This window comes from Haliaeetus leucocephalus, unplaced genomic scaffold, assembly GCF_000737465.1.
Source record: "Haliaeetus leucocephalus isolate CR32 unplaced genomic scaffold, Haliaeetus_leucocephalus-4.0 Scaffold395, whole genome shotgun sequence".
In the NCBI taxonomy this organism is placed as follows: Eukaryota; Metazoa; Chordata; class Aves; order Accipitriformes; family Accipitridae; genus Haliaeetus; species Haliaeetus leucocephalus.
The window spans coordinates 4686557-4706413 of record NW_010972831.1 but is presented as its reverse complement, the minus strand read 5'-3'; the positions used below and the strand labels follow the sequence as shown (position 1 = coordinate 4706413).

The following is a 19857-nucleotide window of genomic DNA, read 5'->3' as shown; positions in this document are numbered from 1 at the left end:
TGAGAGTCTTTGGAGTAGATGCACATAGTGTCCTCTGGAGCAGCATTTCCTAACTGTATGCGAGAGCAGATGCTCCAGAGAACACATAAAGCACTGACTGAGAAGACAGAAAAAGAGGAACGGACTCCATGATTCACAGCTAATTAATGTTTACTGAGCCTGTGTGTACCAGGTGCCCAGGACAGTCTGGAAGGGAGTATTGGAGAAGGAAGTACCTAATTTTATTGCTTTTTAATCCTGGTGATTCCTGCCCACCCCTTCAAAAAACTTAATTAAAAATAAAAGCTGAGACTTGGTTCCAGGTAGTAACATCTCAAAACACTGCTTCAGAGCAAGTTTACCAAACACTGTTTTATGGTTGTTAACGAGGCAAGTTCTTTCTGTAGTAATATCAGTTGGATGGGAATTAAGTGATGCTTATGGGAAACAGAATACAGACCATCTGTAAGAGAAAGACCTTGATAACACGTGCCCCTTCTCCCTCACTGCCACACATTAATCGAGTTTCTATGTAGCATCGCTGGGAAAAGGACAGCCTAAAATACAGCACCACAGAGAGAACATTTCATTTTAAAAAATGGATATGCGAGATTAGGATGACAAACAAGATCCTCAGAAGACTTGAGCAATTTCTCTTTTTCTGTACTCAACTTATATACAGGTTTTTAATCGTTGTTTTACAGCCAATTATGAAATCCCAGAAAAACATATATTGTTACAGCAATCAGTATCTAGAATGTAACACTGACATAGAAGAGGTGACTGCATCCCTGATTCCCATATTGCAGAAACAATGATGCATCCCTACAATTGCTCCGTTTACCCCATAGATTTACGCAGACTCTGGTAGAATAACTGAAAAAAACGTGAGTTGGCAGTTTAAGAAGGAAATCAATCTGACAGAAAGAAGTTTTATGTTGTAGTGGATATTGCTTCCAGTATTAAAGCAGAGTTTTTTGCTGCCAAACTAAAAGGATTAAAAGACACTGAAAGGGCACGACCGTCTTCATCTTCCATCCTCCTTGTTCCAAGTGTTTTGCCACCTCAAGAAGGGAAGGTATCAACAGCCTCCGGCGCAGCACAGTTCTGCCTCTGACTCAGCCAGAGCTGCCCAATTTGGAACTTTTCTTCTACCCACAGAAATTCTGGAGATCCCCCCACACCTCCAGCTGGAGGCACGGCAAAGGAGCACGTTGTGCAGCGTGCGTGCGCGTGTGTAAACGGCTGGGGGGGGAGATGCTAACAGAATGTCCTTATTTGTCTGTGAAGAGAAGTGAAAACATGAAGGTTGCTATTTCAGTCTAGTCCATGGCTTGAAATATGGAGACAGCACACAGAGCACTAAAAATATTTTGCCCAATTTTAAGTTGAGAGGAATTCAACTGGGGCAGCAAACACTGAAAACACTGGAACACTTCCTTCTGCTCCCAAAACAAAGCCACACTCCAAAGATTCACAGCAGTTGCAAGTACATCGGTTTAATCAAATAAAACCATTTTCATTCACTGTGAGGTATTTATTACCACTGGCACAGAGAAGTAAAACACCATAGTTATGTACACAAAATGATGTAAGCAGTTTCAAGTCTCACAGCATGTCCCCAAGGCAAGCAGAACAGAAAAGTAATGCATTAAAGATTTCTGTAATTGCTGATTCTCAATGATACAAAATTCAACTGAGAATGTGCCTCTCATACATAGTCTCTAACAAACAAGTGTATTATGTGGGCAGTACATAATAAGAATAAACATCAGAAAACAGTCTGAAAAGCAAGAATAGTGCATAAGAATGCACAGTTTTTAAAAAAGGTTTGATTTTTTTTTTTAACTTATTAACAACAAAAAGATATCAGGAGCCTAGCTGGAAATAAGTTACACTTACAAAAATTCTGTGGAACAAAACACTGCTAGAACAGTCCTATTAAAAAAAAACCCTGCTACCCTGGAAAAATCATCACCAGCATTACCAGCTCTTTGTCCATTTAACTGATGAAATTATAGTGTTTCCGTGTTGATGAACTGAAGATGACAGGGAACACATTCAGAGACCTTAAGTGAACTAGGATGTTCTCCAAGGTTTTCAGAGCACAAAAATTAGGCTTGCCAGTTTGCAGCAGAGACACTAACTGCTTTTTATGTTAGCGAAAGCTGTACTTAGGCAGTTTTATTACTTAATCAGAGATGTAAACTCAAAAAGTATTTAAGAGCTTCAGATTCAATTATATTATACTGCATTATTTTTTATATATGTAAGTATGTATACACATAAAAATAAACCCTGGAAACATAGCTACCTGTAAAATCATGACACGCAGAAGTTAATAAAAATGTATAAACCCAGTAATAAATAGTTCTTAATACCAGCATACACGGACATTAGATGCAAGTGCCAACACAAGGCATTTAACAGGCACCTTAAGTCACAAGATGATATTTCTCAACTTACATGGAGGTCACCCCAAGTATTTAAAAGGATGAGGTGCATATGAATTTTCTTCAGAATGACTGATGTATAGATAAGGGCAGACTGAACTAACTCTTATAGTCTTAAATAAATAGCTGGGAAGCATACAGATTTACTGAACACAACTCCCAGTATGTTCTTCCCACCCCAAGAAGCATCATCTTTTGACGGCCCTGAGAGGATTTCCAAAAACGTCTCTACTTGCAAGCTTCCAGCAGGTGAACAAACTCCAGCAAAAAATGGCAGTGACATTCCCCGAAGTTTTGGTAAAGGCAGCGTGAGCAGGAACATTTTATGGTAAAAATCTGCGCATCTGTTAAATTTAGTGCTTCCTGCAAAAGTTCAGTTTAAGCAGACGCTAGAGGCTTTTCTAAAGGCAGTAATATACACTCATACAGCATCTCTTAAAGTCCTTCAAAGTTCTTGGCAAATACAGATTGTAATGGTCGCTTACAGTGATACCCAAACAGAAGCAAGCAGTTGTTTCCTCGTTTTACAGTTCATAACCATAGAAAGTAACAGTCAGATTTAAGGAAGATCAGGAACACAAAAGACAACAGGGCCCAGAGACCCAAGGGAAGTTTGCAGATCTCTAACTATTAATAACCCATTTTACACAAGTATAAGTTTTCTCACAATTATGAATAATGTTCATTTCAACTGTTTGACAGACTAAAAAATAACACTGAAAGAGGTAATTTTGCTTAACATTCCAAACTCTACAAAAAGAGGCTCTTAAAAACAACAACAACAACAAAAACCCTCTTGACTTTGTTCTGCTTTCCAAGCAAAGACAACAAATCCAGGGGATGTTACCTTATGAACATCCAAGTAAGCAAACGATGGTCCTGGGCAATATCAATCTGATTGGCCATCTGTTTCGATAAGCTATGCATTTTCACCTGTCGAGACAGACGGCACTTTGCCAAAGCCATTTAAAAATACCATACAAAAGAAACGCTTAAAGATGCTGAGGCAATCACCTACTGTAATAAATGGCACAAATCCAACAGTGGCAGTTATGCATATGAAATAATGGGGCTTCTGTGCAACTGCTGTCTTCAGAAAAGATTGTGCAGTTTGTCACTTAAATATGCAGACAGGTAAATTAATCCAAAGGAAAAATTAAGTGAAACATGCCTCTAGGATAGAAAAGAAGCCTGCCCATCACATCAAGCTTTTACAACTAAAGAAAGCATTTTATGTTCTTTGTTTTTTTAAAGCAAATATCTACGCCAGTAATTAAAATTCAGTAATATAGACAATTACTTAGATGAGGACTGGGCTTCTCCCACATCCACAGATTTTACTGCTGACTTGCTAGCTAGATACCCAATACAAGCAGTTGTCAAGAGAAACAAGATACAGCAGTTAAGTCATCTGCACACAACTCACTTCGCAATGCACTTTAAACCCTTCAGATGAAATTAAGGGCAATATTATCACAAAGAATAATTTAAAAGGACTAGGGAAAAACCCTGCAGAATAAACTAATAGAGCACTTAACAATTTTCTTACTTTCATAAAGAATAATTACAGAAATAATAATTTTACTCTGTTCTTTCTCTAACTGCAAGATCAATCACTAGTCTCAGCTGTCTCAAACCGCCTGCAATAAATCTTTCATATTTTCATAGTCCTGGATCACCAGGCAATGTGGAGCTTCCACGAATGCAAATATTGCAAAACATACTTGATACTCTAATACAAATATACAGATTATGATGAAGCAAATCAGACTTATACAGTCAGTTATTTCCATCCTAATAATCATTCCTAACTCACAAGTGAAAGAAACACTGTGTGCACACACAAAAAACCCAGCTCCAACATGTTTTTTCTGCTTGCCATCAATGTACCTCATCATCTAAAAAATTCAGAAGATCATTAAGCTCTTTAAAAACTTAAGTAGAAGAATGTAAAGCAGAACACTTTTTTTTTCCTGTGATAACAAACAAGATATTCCAGATTTTATCAGACTTGTCTCAAGCTTGGTTCAATTTAGTGTCAAAGAAAGAGCGAATTCCACTGGAGGTGCATATCCAGATTGGACAGTCTTCTACAGTTGCTAATGAAGACAAAAATTGGTGTAGAAGCCTACTCATTGACTGAGACCCAATACAAGAGCGTGGCGAGACAAATGTACCTAGGGTATACAACAGCCAAAGAGAGAAAATTTATAATAGAGGACTGTGCAGACCCCACAAAATTCACTCCTGTATTTTTATCGAAGAGCAGAAGTAGCACCTGCTACGAATGCACAGCATGCAACAGCACAGGGAGGAAAAGGAATATATTTGACTACGATGCATACATCTTACATTTCCAGCATAAGAAGAGCTAGCTGGCCAAAAACAAAGACGTGAGGTAAAATGAGCATTATCAGGGATGAACAGTTTGCCCACAGAAACCATTCTGAAAGCAGAGAAAGGTTCAAATACCGATGCAGACTGCTATCTTTTGTGGGTTCCCTTTATATGTTAATTAAAGCATAAATCTGAATGCTAAGGAGATACAATGTTTTCATGCTTTCTGTTGCAGTAGGCAAAATTAAATAAGAGCCTACAACAATCAAACATAAAAACCAGCACAAACATGAGCATTAAGTCAATGTATAGATTTGCTCCAAAGGACCAATACGTTATTAACAACATCACACCTACAAACTCTGAACATGCAAGTAATCTCATTTCAGCAGATCATTGTACTGGGGAGTCTGACACTCAGTAATCACTTTCAATAACAATGAGGAATAGTTGCAAAATTGGAAAAGAAAAAAAGCACAATAGCACATCCCCACGTTGCTTTTAATCAATGCAAGCAATTTGTTAAATCTAGAATGAAAGGCACTGGAACATAATCCATTGCTCTAGGCAGGATTTAACCAACATTATTTGGTGTTGAATTTCTGTCCAGATGGTTCACATGTACCTTGCATATGAGAAAAAAAAAACAAGCAAAAGGCATGCTTTTCACCATAGGGAAGAATCTGCCAAAGGATTTCCAGGAAAATAAACTGGTGAAACCCACTCCTGCCAACCTGCAATCCTATGACACAAAATCAACTAAAAATTGGACTCCTAGCTACATCACTAAGTAGCTACCTCGACAGCTTATCAATTCCAACGATTTGGACTTAAGATAAGCTAACATAAGTACTTTCTTTGCAGCTGTCTAACATCTGTAAACATGTCTACATATGCACTGTAACCAATGAAAAGATTAGTTGTTCTAACTCAGTTTAAAGAACAATTTAATGGATGCAAGCAAATACCAAGGGATGCCCTCCCTTTGCGGGGAGATCCCTGAACACAGGGATCCACCTTCACAGGACTGAGAACGCCAACAGGTTGTTTCTCCTGGATTTCCAAGGGGTACAGTCTGCACTTCCACTGAACTCCATGGACTTGTCTGGGAATTATCAACAGAGTGAAAGAAATGTTTCTGCAAAAAGAGGAGTTAGCCAAGAAAGCTCTTTGGCACATACAAAGACTACTGGGGAGAGTGCCTGATGTTTGAGAGTCCCAAGAGGGTGAGCAACAGCAATACTTCTTCCTTTAAAGCAAATCTATAAGGAAATAAGAGCTTTCTCGATAATCTGCAGTATACAGTTTACCCAAAGAACGCAGTTAAAAACTTAAATTGAAAACAGCTCCTATCGTCTAAATGAAGTGCAGCAGCTGGTTGCCTATTAGTAAGCATAAAGCCAATGCCAGGATGGCACCAACAGCCACATAATGAGGTTTCCAGAGGCTCTCTATTCATGGTTGTGAAAGTTCCTGGATAGATTGACCCTCCCATATAATTGCTCCATATTACCCATAGGAACAAAGTTAAATGAACTGAGAAGGGCAGGCCTTACTGTAAGTCATTATCAGTAACCACAACTGTCAGAACAATTCCAGTAACTTACTAATGGACTATATCGGCATTTCCTCAAATTTTACATGGTGCATGCAGAACTAGCATTCAATGGGAGTGCTGTTTTCATGATTTCCTCTGATTTAAAACATATAATTTAGATTATACCTTTAACTAAAGGGAAAACCCCTCAACACCAAGCAACACAGCCTTTGATATCCAACTCTGATCTGACAAAAAATGAGCTCTACCAAGATAACCTGTCATTACTGATTTGTTGGGCACACACAGACAAGATAGATAGCCAACTTATAAGACACACAAGTGGTTTATAATCTGTACTGTAACAAAAAAGATTGTGCCACTTTTCTAGCTCAGTGGTTTTTGACTAAAGCTAGAGAAAGCTAAAAAAATTGTTCTACTACTCACGCACTCCTAAGTAACCCAGAAAACAGAACACAATGGGGAATGTCTTCCGAAGAGCCTCATCACATAAACAACATTGTGATTAATATCTTTTTAATTTCCAGTGAAGCTAACACAGAAATGAAGTGAGAGTTATCCCTAGGAAGACATCCCAATTTTAATTTAGTACAAAACCCTAAAATACACATTGATAGAAATTTATTCTGCTTCCTAACTGCATTTTCACCTGCTGTGGTTTTGAGGGTTTGTTTGGTAGATGTAGAAAGCTATATGGCTTTCATCCAGGACTTGACCAAAGTACCTAATGTTACAACTACCCACCTGCCTGTTCATTAAGTTTCAGAAAATTATTCTTAAAACTGCATAGTTAACTGTACAATATAATGAACACCTGGGGTTCAGAAATTAAAGTGCACACTACATTTAAACCATCTACAATCCAAATTCAGGATGCAATTCCTTAATGGGTGAAGATCTCAACATTTTTCTTCTGACCCAATTTCACTGTGTTCTCAGGCTTGTCTTTTTATCTAAGACCAAACAAGATGCATTCTTCCAAAATAAACCAATTCTCCCAATATAAACAAGTCTCTCAAGTGAGAGGAAAGCACTCTGCATCTTTCACTTGCCAACAAAACTAAGGTCCTTTAAAGGTTCTAAGCAAAATTGTACTATCAGGCTACAATAGGCATGCTTTAGTGGGAATCTGAATCTAGTTCTGCTTACCATCATGGATTTGATAGAAAGTATATACCCTCAGCAGACAGGAGGCAATGCTTTTTATCAAATCACTGGTGAAGCAACACACTAAGATACCTGCATAGCCTATCATTCAGCAGCCAAGAATGATGAGAACCTCTTTCTGATGCATTAGTACAGAGGTTCAATTGAATAAACTCAAGAATTACTTTTATACAGTAACATGATAACTTTCCAGAGGTACAGTCTGTATTTCAGAAAAATGGAAATAAACATTATTTAACATATCCATCCACATCAAATGAAATTCAACAGATTGTTTTTACTGCAGGTTCCAATAGCAAATAATAAGCAAGCACTTCTGGCCTTAAAAAATAATGAAGTACGCAGCCATGCTGACAAAAAAAAAAACAAAAAACCAACATGCTGCATTAGAATAATAAGTAATTCTCAGATTCCACAAAAGATATTCTATAAAACTCCACAATTGTTGATCCTGTTCAAAAGATGCACCTACTTTTCAGAACCAACCCATGTAAGAAGGATTTAAGTAGTTGTCAAAGTCCTAATTTCAATACAGACCATGGGGGGGGGGGAAGCTGTCCTAGTTAGGAAACAGTGTTGAAAGGAAAGCTAAAAACAAATAAAACATGCATCACTGACTTGTTTATTTCTGAAATAAGCAAGAAACTTCAGAAGCAAACACAGAGCTCTGAAGTTTGAAGTGTGGTTTTATATCCCTCCCTCTTGCCTAATCAAGGGCATCCTGCTGTTTCAAAGGTAAAGCCCAAAACTGAAAACCAGAGCTGAGTTTTAGTCCCAACCACTCTTTTTCTGTGATATATTCAGGCAATCTTTCACACTGTGTTGTGAGGGTTTGTTCTTCAGTTTCTGCAGACATTCATAAAGACCTCAGTTCCTGTAGCCTCTTTCCCAGGGGTACATGGAAGTTCATGCATAAACCTTCACATTTTATACAGATGAAAAGCAAACAAGGGGTTTGAGGTTCCTTATGCTAACACCTGTGCGACTGCATCCTTTGTCACCCGGATAATTCAATTTTGTACTGGAATTTACAAAGGAAGACCCCAAACCAGGTTTTGTGCATGTGTGTGGTGGGTTCATTGGGTTTTTTGCTTGGTGTGTCCCCCCAGTCTTTCTTCAAATATCATTCATTTTAGACACATTGAGGTATAAAAATATCACAACAGTCATCAGTGTCAGGGAAATTATTGATTACAGTGGTTTTTCAAAGCAATCCAACTATAAAGAAAGTATGCAAATAAACCTTATGAGACAAATATAATCTTTGGTTTAGTGTTTTGGGTAGGTTTTTTAAGTCATAAATACAGCACAGGAAGATGAAAAGCACTAGTTGATTTTACTCTAATGAAGCTCAAGCTATTTTTAGAGGGAAAACCTCTTTTAAATCCTGAAGTGCTTGGCTGATTTTCACGTTCTTTTATTAAGTTATTTATAAATAATAACAATACCCAGGAGAGCATCTTCTTTCATTGCCTGCAAGTTTTGAACCTCCCCAAATTCTCATTAAAGTACTTCAGTAACTTGCTCATAGAGTCATATAATTACAGTCACATAATAAGCAGTGAAGTTTCTTTTTTTCCAGAAGACATGAACTGTCTCCCTCATTGAGCAGTGTTTGCTATTAAAATAAGAAAACAGGTAAATTGTGCTCAGTCTGGTGTTGCAGTTAAGCATATGACATGCCCAAGTCTCATATTCAGTTTGGGACTATTACAGGGGAAGCCAATCCAGCCACTTATGAAGTGGCCTTGTGTCATTCTGCCATGAATCTTCAAGAGACAGAGGTTCTGCCAGCAGGCTTGGCGATAAAACCCATTCAATCCCATGTAGAGATAAGGCTAACAGAAGAAATCACTGATGCATAACTGCTATCGAGAAAACTCTGCAGCAATAGGAGACAGAGCAGAAAGAGAAAATAGAATTGTATTTTGAAACAGGATTATGGTACAAGTTGTTGTGCACCTTTAAGTAAGCTTTTGCAATACCAAAAATCCTCCATTGTTCAAATCTCTTCCTTGAAAAACATTTTATCTGTGCTGTCACTCAGACAGAGCATATAGCCCTGCCCAAAAAGTCTGTGTTACAGATATTCAATGGTAAGTCAGTCAGTAAGGTAACTGCTGCAGTTCATCCTGACTGGCTAGCTGAGACACTAGCACGCACTTTTAATGCAAGAGTTTCTCAAACTTCCTTACTCCAGAAACAAAGAAAACAAGTCAATTGCATTTGGGAAAACAGTGGGACACCGATGCCAGAGGTCTTGCAATTAATGGCCAGCAGAGAAACATTTTAACCCAGATTCCTCAATCTCTGCTTGCACTGTATCTTCCAGTTCAATAGATAAAGTGCTGCAGCCTTCCATTACTATTGCACAGCAAGTCTGCAGCCAAATTACACCGTATTCGGTGCTTCTTGGCAAACAGTCCAAACCAAGGCCATGGATAGCATGTACTGTCCTTTCACAGCAGATCTGTTTTGGTATTTTCGTAACCACTATAAAGCAAAGAAATTTATTCATTATGAAGTGCTGCTTCAGTTAAAATCTGCATTAAAATTAAGGGAACGGACCGACAAGAACACCACATTCTGCTTTGACATGAACAAAAAATAAGTTCAATTTAGAGGCAAGTTTTGCAATTAAAAAAAAAAAAAACAAACAACAAACCCTTATTGGACCTGATTAAAGTGGAACTCAGCAGTTCTGAGGCTGCAGAGCAAGCAGCCAGCAGGCACCCAGGGAAGAGGCTCATCACACTCCTCCCTCCCTGCTGCTTCCCCAACCACCTTGGGAAGGAAAAAGCAATTGGTGAATTAGCTGTTTTTCCTACAGTCTCCTTTCCAAGAGAAGATGAAGGAGATGCAGTAGTGAACCATGTGTCAGCCGGAGCAGCTAACGCCCAAGTATCTGTGTGTTCTCCCCCTGCAACTGGAGGCAAGAGATGAGATGGAAAGGGAGACAACAGCAGTTCTCTGGTTCTAACCCAACACTGAAGGTCCACTGAAATCCAGAGGAACCTGAGCAGCAGCAGCAGCACAGTGAATGGAAATCAGGGCGTGCGGAGCAGAAAACAGGGATAACAAAAGAAAAGGAAATTAAATACAGGTAGAAAACTGGTAGCTTTTTCCCAAAAGATCAACACACCTGTAACCAAACACCCTTGTAAGGTGTCTCTGCATCTCATTAAGTGGACTTCTCTGTACAAATCAGTACTGAAGTAAAAATTTGTAAGCAACATCAATATTCAGAGGAAAAATGGTCAACAAGTCACTCCGTCTATTAAGATCTGGACTGTATTACGAACAAAGTTTGAAAGCAGTTTCCCGGTGATTATTCTCTACTGAATGTGGCCATTTCTGCCCAAACAACAACAGGAAATTTGAAATCTGCTGAAAAATGAAATGCAATAATAATAGTAATAAAAGTATTTAGTACTCCAGAATACTTCACATATATGAAGTACTGCACAAACATTAATTTATCCTAATCATCTCCATGAATCAGGTATGTATTATTAATAGCACCATTATGCAACTGCTGCAGATTCCCGTTATTTCTTTTGCTCACTTCTCTTATTCCTCTTTTCTCTTTCACATGCAGAACACATCCCTCTGATTTGTTTGCTCTCCTTTTCTCCTTTCAAGTTTCTCACCCACCTACTCTGGCACCCCTACCCTCTCTGTTCCCAGTGCTAAACATTTTAAGACACACAGGGATGTTTTATGTCCTTAGCTAGCCTGAACACTTTGAGCAGGTTCATCTCATTTACCTGCATCACTTACACCTAATACTCTAAGCTGAAATTATTTTTTTTTACTGGATAGAGTGATGCCTGCATAGCAACACTCACCAGAAACATGCAGTCTTCTGACAACAATTAAAAACACAGCTAATGATATCTGCACCAGCACAGGCACCTGCTTCACCACCAGCCACTTCTTTTGGGAAAGGACGAACGTCTCATTTTTGAGCACTGGAGCTGAGTAATAAAGCAATAGTCATACAATGGCCGTACAATGACAGAACAAATCTACTACAGCAAATCCTGGCGACCACTAAGTGGTCTAGTTTTCATTTAGTTTTACAAAGAATTCATCATAGGTAATAAAATCTGTAATTTCTATCTAAACCTTGGAAGCCTTCATCAGTTTTTAGACAAATTCATCAGTATCACCTGATACGATACCATCCACATACAATGCAAGTACTAACCCAAGGGAAATTTTCACTCACATACATAGGCAATATTGCAAATTTAACCAAACACATTAGTCCCTTGTTTGCTGGCTTAGACTATAACTCATTAATAACTGCAGAATTTCTCAGGGCAAACACTAAGTTGACAGGACTCCTTCCTCTGAGGCAGCACTTTTCAGAGCAGTTTTTAAAATGCTAAGCTAGATCTATTCATCAAAATCATTTTCTTTAGATGGAAAAGAGTATTACAAGAAAAAGGATGACTTGTTCACCTCGCTGGCCAAAATCATACAAACAGAAAAGATGAGACAAACACCTTTACTGAATGGCACAGACCTGAGAAAACAAGCATTCAAAAATCAACTGCAAACATGACCACGCTAGATATGGTATTTCTTTAAGCATCTGACATGCCAAAAGATCTGAGGTATTAGGTAAAAATATTAACAGGGCATCAATATTTGACAAGACCCATCTTCTAGCCTTAATTAATTTTAATTAACAGGTGTTAACATTTTTATTTAAAAATTTAGGCATTATTGTTTTTCTCTCCAGAGGTAGGTAAAACTGTCCTTAAATCTTCTCCCACCTACAGTCAATATAATTTCTAGACAAATCTCCTTTCCCAATAAAACTCAAAATCAGCTAATTTATAAAATGAATTGAACCAGCAGTGAAGCTTTCCATTGAAGAGAGAAGAACACGATATGCTTTCTCTAACCCTCCCAGAACTGGGGTGCAGCAGAGCAGAGCCCTGCATGCCCCCAACCTGAGGGCTGCCCCGGCAGCACCATGATCCTAACGTGAAAGTGCACAACACCCTTGTGCCAGCAGCGCTGACACAGCAGCCAGCCCCACCCAGGCAAAGCGAATCCAAATGGATGCACAATCCTCACGGCCTAATGGCTAGCAGTTTTATGTATTACAGGCATAGCGAGGGTTTGCACAGTGCTTCAGCTGTTGTAATTCCCTTGGTGCTTAATATATGTCGGATCCTTTTATTCATCAAAACTTCGTACTCACAGATTTTTTAATTCCCCTCCTTTTTAATGATTATCTACATATGTAAAATTAAGACAGACAGATTCTCCTTCATTCTTAGTCCTTCCAGAAGAGATGATCTTCAAAATGTGACAGAAAAATAAAAAGCCAGATTTAGGCAAAAAGCAGAGGTCCAGCTTCTCTCCAAAGTCCCTACCGAGAAGAGCTTTCTGGCTCTCCTACTCTTACTCCCAAGTGAGATACCACCACAAACAATACCGCCTAGGGCTGCCAGCATGCTTTTTGAAGAGCATCCACGGAAAATGCCGCCAAGAGTAAATTCAAGTTTCCGCTTACCCTATCTCACATGGTAGTGCATAAAGAAAAAGGCTGACAGATGAGTCTGGTACTCTGCACTGGGGTAATAGCTCATATATTCTCCATTATCAGATCATGGAATAAATATGTAACAGGTTAAAGTACTTAATATCATAAATTAAGCAGGGTCAAGACCAAGAGAATGCTCCAATATTTGATACAAATATATAATTTTTGTGGCATTAGTTCATTACTTTGCAGCATATAATAATACACTTGCAAAGTTGATGTTCCCATCTCCATTTTTCAAGCTCTTTTCATAGGTTTCACAACTTCACTAAAAACACATTTCAATTTTCACTGTAGTGCCTTTGTCATAATGTATATATATTCATCAAGTAGTTCTACCAATTAGTCTAGCACCATGACTTACTGCACTGCAAATATTCAGCATCAACACTCAGACAAAGCTTGTCAGCTTATCCTAGGAGCATGTTTGGTGTAATCTGCCAGCTTCTGGTGATTTCTTGGGACCTTTTGCTAGCTTTTACAGCTTTTTGACATTAATAGCTCATTAACTGCTTTCTCTGAAGACAAATATGTTGAAACTCCTTAATAATTTCCTCTGCCAGTATGTCTTTCTGAGCTTACTGATTCTCAATTCAAAAGTTTTGAACATCTTGCAAGCTTTGATTTCTGGCCAAGGTTGTCTTCTGCTTCTACACCAGATTTCTTCATACACCCTACAGTTATCTCCACCTTGCAGTAGTATTCCATGATGAGTTTTGGCCCTGTTTCTTAAAGATCCCCAACTCACATTTATTTGTTTTCTTTTTCTCAGTGTCATGGGGGTTTTTTTATGTCTTGACATTTCCAAATAATCAGCTAGAAGATGGTTCAACTGTTTCTGAAACTACCTTATGTAATTCTATTTTTCATGCATTTTTATCCTAAAAACATACTGGAGAGTTCAGCATGTTTAAAGAGATCAAAGTAATCGATGCCTCATTGAATGCTAGGCTCAAATTCCGAAGACATCTGCCAGATAACGTTTACAAAATGGTTTAAGTTTTCCTCTCTTCATTGTTTCAAACTTTTCAAAATACTGCACTCAGAGGAATGTCAGTTTCTCAGAAGTATATTTTACAGCTCCAGAGACATTTTATTTGTAGCCTTCTTTAACAAAATGCCAAATGTATAAAAGAATTTACCACCCCTCCAATAAAAAAACAAAGCAAATTAAAAAAACTCAAACACAACATCTAGAAAGAATCAGGTTTAGTCAGATAAACTGACACTGATTTTTCAAAGTACAACATTTCAGGCAACATTCACCTCCAAAATATTAAGATTGGGTTTTTTTCCTGGAAACTTTACATTTCCTGATCATGCACATTTAATAATGAATTCAACCTAACAAAAGTCATAATTCAAGCTTTAAATCAATTAACTTCTAAGTTTTAAAGGTATTAAAGACAATTGAGGATGAACTGGTGGTAAGCCACAATCGAAAAATTTGGTTTTAATTTCCTGTAAAAGCTTTTTGTGCAGTTCAGGCTAGAAGTTTAAGTTATCTTTAAGAAAGCACATTTGAGAAAGCCACAGGCAATTTTTTATTATTTATTTTTTTTAAATGAAAGCCTGCCCTCTAGTGTAAGACTGAGGTTTAGCATGACTACAGTCAAGAACACAGAGGCATAAAGATCAGTGCTACTCCTTGACTGTCTAGAAAACATAAAACATTGCAGTGCTCTTCTACTGGACTGTGCTGCTTTTGCTAAATGGGAAACATGCAAAACAGCTACTCATAATTTAATGCCCTCTCTGCAACAAGAATAAAAAGAATGTGCTTTCTATTCCGCTTGTTGTCTTGACCAATAAACCAGAGTCAATTTGGAAATATCGAAGTACACAGGTAATTTTGGAATTAGTCTCTTCCATCGCCTTTTGTAAACATTCAGTAAAGACAAAAGCAAAAAAAAGGTTCTTCTCTGTCTGACTTTGACAAATAAAGCAGAAGAAATGGAAAAACAGCTAAATCATTGGGACTTTCTGTTTTGTTTTTTAACCCTTATCCCAGTTAGTATACTATAAAGGTATCTACTTTCTTAAGAGAGGAGGCCAAGCTGAAGTCTGAGTCACAAGTGACTTGCAAAAGCCCACTGAAGACAACGTATAGATGTCACTTAGTGTTGACAAGATCCTAAAGTCAAAATCACCGAAAACTACCATGACTACTACCTACTGTAAGCACTTCACAGTCAGCATAAGCAATAAATGTTTATCCAGCTGCATAAATAGCAGCACTGTCACAGAATACATACTGCAAGGCATTGATTGGGGACATACATAACTACAAACAGACAAAGCTTTCACTCATACTTGAAATTAAGAATGTTTCATCCCCCACTAAAGTTAGACACCTCCAACGTAAGTAAATAACAAATAACACCTACTTTCGAAGGTGTTCATGTTCCTTCAGGAATAGTTCTGTTCTTCTGTTATTCACGCCAGACCCACTTTTATATGATCTAAAACCCAACAACAAAACAAAACAGAATCTTAACACAACCTTAATAAGAGTTGTGAATTCAAGTAACATTTTGCTTTATTCAGAGCACAGACGAATAAGCTACGCCAAGTATTCTGCTACACGAGGGTTTCCACCTTCTCCCTCCAAGGACAGTCCCATACCATTGCTATAAAAAACGATACAACTTACTCGATATCTTTTCGTACTGATCCCAACAGATTCTCCCTTTCTCGTATTGCCAGAAAGTTCGCTTTGGTCTTGTGGAATTCGTGTGTATAATCCTGTAATGAAACAATTATTCCTAAATTAGGATCCTGAGATCAATTTAACAGTACAATATACTCAAGTAAGATCCAACCATCTTTTAAAACATTTAACTGTTTTCTAATTCAAAGTGCAAGACTAACTTATGAAATTAACATCAAAAATGCTGGGAAGTTAATGCAAAGTATTTTTAAAACTCACTGATAGCTACAGCTAAGGTCATAAAGGTAAATCCACCATAACTCCTTCTCCCAATTTCATATATCTACACCCTTCTGATGAATTATCATTCTGTGTTGGAATTTCCCATTACCAGTTGAATCAGAAGCCCTAGTAAAACCTACTTATTTGGTGTGATGAAGATGTTCTTGGGTTTATTTTGTTAAGTTACACCAGATGAAAAAAAAGTCCTTTCTGAACAGTGAAGACGATTTCTCTTTTTTTTTTTTTTTTTTTTTTTATGTTCAAGTTACAATTTTACATTTGAAAACATTTCAGGCAGCTGATACCTCTCAAAAACCAACTTAACTGGCAACTGGTGTCCACCAAAACCATTGTAAACATTCAGCACTATTTTTCATATAAATGCTATGGCATTTACAAAATACTATGCTTTTTATGTTGTGTATTGCACAGATGCAAAACACAAATCAAACTGTATGTGACCAGCCAAATAAAACATGCATTTTTAACATTAGTATGCCATGAAAACACCACCAGTTTGAAACACGGTTGATTTAGAACACTAATTAGTAGCTTTAGCCATGACACTTCCTTCAACTTCCTTTAGCAGTTTAGATAGTTTTACAATCATATTTTTCTTAAGCGTGATGTTCCCTCTCATGTTGCTATGTGACAGACCACACAGACAAGATAATTTCCCCTTTTGCTATATAAAAGATACCTACATAAGATGTCATGCTTTACTGTTTTTTCTTAGTGAGGTACTAGCCACCAATATGACATAAAAAATGCTATTTTTTCAACTCAGAGTTCACTGATTGGGATGCCTGGAGAGAAGAAAAGTGAGATGGGATTGGTGGCATCTAAATCTTCTGGTAAGACACTCAAGCATGCTGCGATATCAGCACTGCTAATAATTATTCCAAACAAAGAAACAAAATAAAAGCAAGAAGGTCATGTGTTTGTTACCTGCAATATGTCTCTATGACGCTGTAATGTATGCATCAGTGCAGCATTCAGGGACGGGACTCCTGCACTATTTGTGTATTCTGCCATTTTGTCATTTATTCCAGTAAGCTAGAGGAAGAGAAAAAAAAAACACCCAAAACCATGAAATGTCTTATTCTTGTAAGAAAGTTACAACGCATAAGTTGAAGGAGCTAACTCTAATGACAGACACATACCTTCAGAAACACTTGTCTATCGCTCACACTAGTACTTCCTAATATTCATCACAGACACCTGTACTGCAGTGTTTCCTAGATGCTGAAGTAAAACCACATAAACTTGAGTTACCTTTCCCAGAAGTTGTTCAATCTCCACAGCCATGGTCTCAAACATTCTGTCCTGGCTTGATCCATTTAAGAGAGGAGTTGTGTCGGAGCTAAGGAAAAAGAGGAGCAGTTACTGAAAAGTACATCATCTTTTCATGAATGCAAGAGATACGGAAACACTAGTGTTAGGTGTTGGCAAGCTCCACTACCCAGGTTTCCTAGAGAGATGAATTAAGCTCAGAAAAATTACATTTTCTTATCATACATGTCTTTAACTCTTATCTGAGCTAATGACACAGTATCATCTGGGGGAAATATAACCTCTCCTTGCCTGACACCAAACACTTGTCTACTACCAGCACATGTCTAGCACCAATGCTCTTCTCCCCCCAGCTTTTAAGCTTGATTGATTTATTTATTTATTGGCAGGAGGGAGCACTGCACTATTAGTATGTTACACCAGCTATATAATTACACCTTAATAACACAGTGCTAGGACAAGCCACTGACCTATTAAGCAGTCAGTGTTCTACAGAGCAATACAAACCACACAATTTATCACAATTACAGTTTCATACAGTATCACCTTCTCTATGCTTTTTAAAATAAACTAAAACCACAATGATAAGTCATATCTAAGCAACAGAATAGAAACACAATGCTTTGTATGCCAACCTGCAGAAGTATGACAACTAATACCTTTCAGAGACTACTCTTTGCTTTGGTAAGCCACCGTAACTAGAGTAAGAGAAGTAAGTTTTGCACAGGACAGCAAAAATAAGTAAAACAATTAGAATACATGGCAAGTAAGAGCACAGAGCTAGAATCAAGAGAGAGACTGGGACTCTGATTCAAGAGTAACGTGATGATTCTTGAGGCACTCTCAGGCTTCCAGAACCAGAAATTCATGGAAAAGGATCAAAAGTGATTCAATCACCAAACTAACTAAATAAATAAAAATATCAACACACATACATACAGTAGTCACACTCATAACTAATACTCAATGCTGGGACCCACGGTTAATAAGCAAAGAATGGCAGTTTTTAAAGGTTGTGCACAGGGACAGAGAAATTGATAACTAGTGCTGTGGAACTGCAGGGAAGACCTCAACTCTGACCCATAAGCTAGAAAGACTTGAAAAGTTTTATCACATTAATTCTTCAGTCAACCATGAATCTGCCTAAAGCAAACAGAAATTACTCGTATATATATGTATATATACGCACACATATATATATTTATCTGGTTCATATATACACGTAAAAACCCCCATATATATATAGCTCTCACTACTCATCTTAGGAGAAAGCCAGAAAGAAACAGCTACCCCTTCTGAAGAGAGGGCTAGTCCCCTGCGCAACCTTGGACCAGTCACAGCTGCTCAGCACTCCAGTTCCCTTATCATTAAAACAGAGATTACAAATACTACACCAGCCCACCTGGGAGGTGTAAGGCTAAATTGCCCTAATACTGGAATCCCTGAAAACCTCCTGCTACTTTAATGCAAGAAAAACTGGAAAATAAAGTCAATGTAGTGAGCATTAAAAAGCCCTATCATCAGTTCGCACACTAACCCCCGAGTTACAAACTGAAGTTTAAATTCAGCTTCCCCTAGTGACACATACGCTCTCACGATGCACCACGGCAGCCCACGCACCTTCCTGACTCACATGCCAATATCGCTCAATATTGCATCAAAACCAACACCAGTGCCAAGAAGTGCTGAAATCAGCTTCTTAGGAAGCTAAGCCTAAAAGCCACAGGTGGGACTAGCACTCAGCAATTTTTAAAAAGGAACCAAGTACCACAAGCAGCATTTAAAACGTAACGAAACGGGCTAGTACCTATACCTGTCGCGCCTTCCGTCTCGGGTGCTGCTGTAGCTGGTGCAGAGTTTGCTGAAGGAAACCAGCTTCAGGTCCAGCTCGTTCTCCAGCTGCCTCGCCTGCTTCCTGAGATCTGCACGGGGCGGGCGAGGACGGGGAAGGGAGGGGGGGAAGAAGTCACAAACCCGCACGGCGACCCCACGCCTTTGGGGGACGCGTTTTCAACGAGGTGCTTTCGAGCGGAGGTGGCGCATTCCCCTCGGGAACCCCAGAGAAAGGAACCCCACAGAGAAAGGAACCCCACAGAGAAAGGGGGGACCCTCGCAGATGGGGGAGCACCCCATGCTGAAAGGAGGAGCGGGGGCACGGCTGAACACCCACAGGCCCTGTCCCACCCGAGCGGGAGGGTCCGGCGCGGGGTGCCGTCCCCCTCATCGCGGGTCCCAGGGCCTCCCCGCCGCGGGGCTCAGCCAGGCACCGGCGCCTCATGGCTACGGGGCCGAGGGGACCACCGCAGCCTCCGGCAACGGGCGGCGCCGGCCCCCAGAGGCAGGCAGAGGGAACCCGGCGGCGGTTCCGCCCTGCCCGCACCGAGCTGTGCCCCGGGAGGACCCCACGACACGCAGCCGCCCCCTCCCCGCCGCCCTCAGGCCCCACTCGCCTTCCCAGTAGTTGCTGCTCCCCGCCGCCATCTTTGTTGTCCAACGTCAGCCGCGGCCCGGAGAGACCGCGCCGCCGAGAAGAACGGACTAGAGCGTCTTCCTAGAAGGCGCGGCGCCCGACGGG

The 19857-nt window shown here is 39.2% G+C and overlaps 1 protein-coding gene across 2 annotated transcripts in view; it reads right to left on the bottom strand.

Moving 5' to 3' along the window:
- GOSR1 (golgi SNAP receptor complex member 1) overlaps positions 1–19795 on the bottom strand; it is a 33600-nt gene extending 13805 nt beyond the window's left edge. Inside the window, exons 1-6 of one of the 2 annotated variants that reach the window (XM_010573688.1) lie at positions 19733–19795; positions 19090–19204; positions 17265–17352; positions 16938–17045; positions 15711–15802; positions 15445–15519 (exon numbers count right to left, since the gene is read on the bottom strand). In XM_010573688.1, coding sequence (XP_010571990.1) covers positions 15445–15519; positions 15711–15802; positions 16938–17045; positions 17265–17352; positions 19090–19204; positions 19733–19763 — 509 coding nt within the window. In that variant the 5' untranslated portion in view covers positions 19764–19795. The remainder of the gene's footprint in view (positions 1–15444; positions 15520–15710; positions 15803–16937; positions 17046–17264; positions 17353–19089; positions 19205–19732) is intronic. The other variant, XM_010573689.1, reaches the window with a different exon arrangement.
- Positions 19796–19857: the final 62 nt, after the last annotated feature.